The 2,062-nt window shown below is 40.4% G+C and overlaps 1 protein-coding gene across 1 annotated transcript in view; it reads right to left on the bottom strand.

Moving 5' to 3' along the window:
* Positions 1-2,062, bottom strand: part of LOC107099374 (hydroxysteroid 11-beta-dehydrogenase 1-like protein) — a 9,509-nt gene that overhangs the window by 3,634 nt on the left and 3,813 nt on the right. The window contains exons 3-5 of the mRNA XM_015397463.1: positions 618-821; positions 440-533; positions 5-183 (exon numbers count right to left, since the gene is read on the bottom strand). Of these exons, the coding sequence (XP_015252949.1) occupies positions 5-183; positions 440-533; positions 618-821 (477 nt within the window). The remainder of the gene's footprint in view (positions 1-4; positions 184-439; positions 534-617; positions 822-2,062) is intronic.

Raw genomic sequence — 2,062 nt, 5'->3', positions numbered from 1 at the left:
TAACATATTTCACAAACCTGACTTTTTCCATAGCTGATTCAGTGTCAATGAGTCCCAGTGTGCATATTGAGATGGAAACATTGCTCTTCTTCATTGCCAGTTCATGATTAAGGGACCCAAAGAATCCATTTAATGCAAACTTTGTTGAGGTGTATGGTAAAGTGAAAGGACTTGTCATTTTAGCTGCAAACCAAAGACAAATGTGCCATTAAATTATGGATATTAAAAATAGCTCTTTTATGATCAGCTTGAGCTTAAATGGCAATATGAGTTTGGAATATGACATTTTTTTAAAGAAGCCTTTATGGGTGTGGGGATAAGGATTTTTCCCTTATTTTTCCAGCCAGTGACTGGAAAAATAAGTGTTAAAGTTGTTTATATATAAATACCATCTATGTTTCATAGCTTAGGTGTAATTACAATACTGATAGAAACTTACCTAATAGTGATGAAACAACCACCAAAGATCCTTTACTTTGCTCAAGAGAGGGCAAAGCTCTCCAGGCCATCTGAGTGTAGCTGAAGAAATTTACCTTTAAAACACAAAAACACATAAAAAAACATCAGGGCAATCCCCTGATTGTACGCAGAGGGAGACTGTCTAAGTGATCCATTACCTTCATTAACCACCTGGTATGTTCCACATCTCCCTCCCACACGCCAAAGGGAGTCGGGCCAATGTGGTTTAGAACCAAGTAGTCCAAACCTCCCAGTTTCTCCAGAGCAAAATCAACCACCTTGTCAGGGTCAGATTCACTGGCCATGTCTGCTGCTATATAAAAAGCTTTCTGGGCTCCCAGACTTAGACACTTCTCAGCTACCTATGAAACACAAGGAGAAAAGTTTGATAGAACAAATGAACAGGACAACTGGAAACAAAAGCGGAATGCAGGTTCTTTTTACAAAGCATTTAGTTGTAATTCAGTGCCTTAAATATAAGATAGCATGGACATGAACTAGATGACTGCGATGGGTTGGGATAGCAATGATAAGTAAGAACGTCCTGCAGGTAGCATTAGGAAATTAGAAAAAATTAGGAGATTATGAAATGAAGGCGGGCTGCTCAGTGGTGCAGTGCCTTGCAGCAAGAAGGTTCTGGGTTCGATTCCCGACCCGGGGTCTTTCTGCATGGACTTTGCATGTTCTCGCTGAGCGTGCGTGGGTTCTCTCCAGGTACCCCGGCTTCCTCGCTAGCTAAATTCATGGCTTCTCTAAATTCTCCTTAGGTGTGAGCGTGCATGAATGGTTGTTTGTCTCTGTGTTGCCCTGCGATGGACTGGCGACCCGTCCAGGGTGTACCTTACCCTTAAGACAGCTGGAGATAGGCACCAGCACCCCTCACAACTGCACTTGGGATTAAGCGTGTCAGAAATTGGATGGATGGGTGAAATTAAGGCAGGATAAGTGGAATTAAAGCTGTAGTGATGATGAGGCTGATTTAGGAAAATGAATGAGATGAAAAATTAAAATGGAAAAGATATGAGGAGTTTTGAATGATGATGAGGATGATAGGTTTGGATGAAGATCCAGGAATCCCCCTAATAAACTTTCAGAAGGACTTGCATGTGTTGTCAGGAGCTGATAATCTAGGATCCCCTCCTGGTTCTGTTACCCTGGTAATCAGATTATGGAAAAATCTGAAGATAATGGATGGTTGGACATGGAACAAGAATGGGTAAGAATAAGTGATAAGAAGGGAAGAAAGGATTCAGAACAAAAAGGGGTAAATTAGGATAAATTAAGAGATTAGAGGGTTTTGAAAACATAGATACGGAATCCTAAAAATGGGATCAGAGATAAAAATGGGTGAAAATAAAGGTGGATGTAGAATATGTTGGATTAGAAACTGTAGCAATGATACCTGAAAAAGCTAGCAGTATGAGAAGAAAATGGTAATGTAGAACAGTGGTTCCAAACCAGGGGGTACTCGTACTCCTAGTGGTCAGCGAGTGCATTGCAAGGGGTACATGAAAATATTTTTTTTCTTAGGTAGAAAAATAAAATAGGGCTGGGATCTGTTTTGCTTAGTGAGGACCCAGCTGAAAAAAATAAACAAGCTTTT

This window comes from Cyprinodon variegatus, unplaced genomic scaffold (assembly GCF_000732505.1).
Source record: "Cyprinodon variegatus isolate N-32 unplaced genomic scaffold, C_variegatus-1.0 Scaffold864, whole genome shotgun sequence".
Taxonomy (NCBI): Eukaryota; Metazoa; Chordata; class Actinopteri; order Cyprinodontiformes; family Cyprinodontidae; genus Cyprinodon; species Cyprinodon variegatus.
The sequence above is the reverse complement of the archived record's forward strand: the minus strand, read 5'-3'. Positions and strand labels throughout refer to the sequence as shown.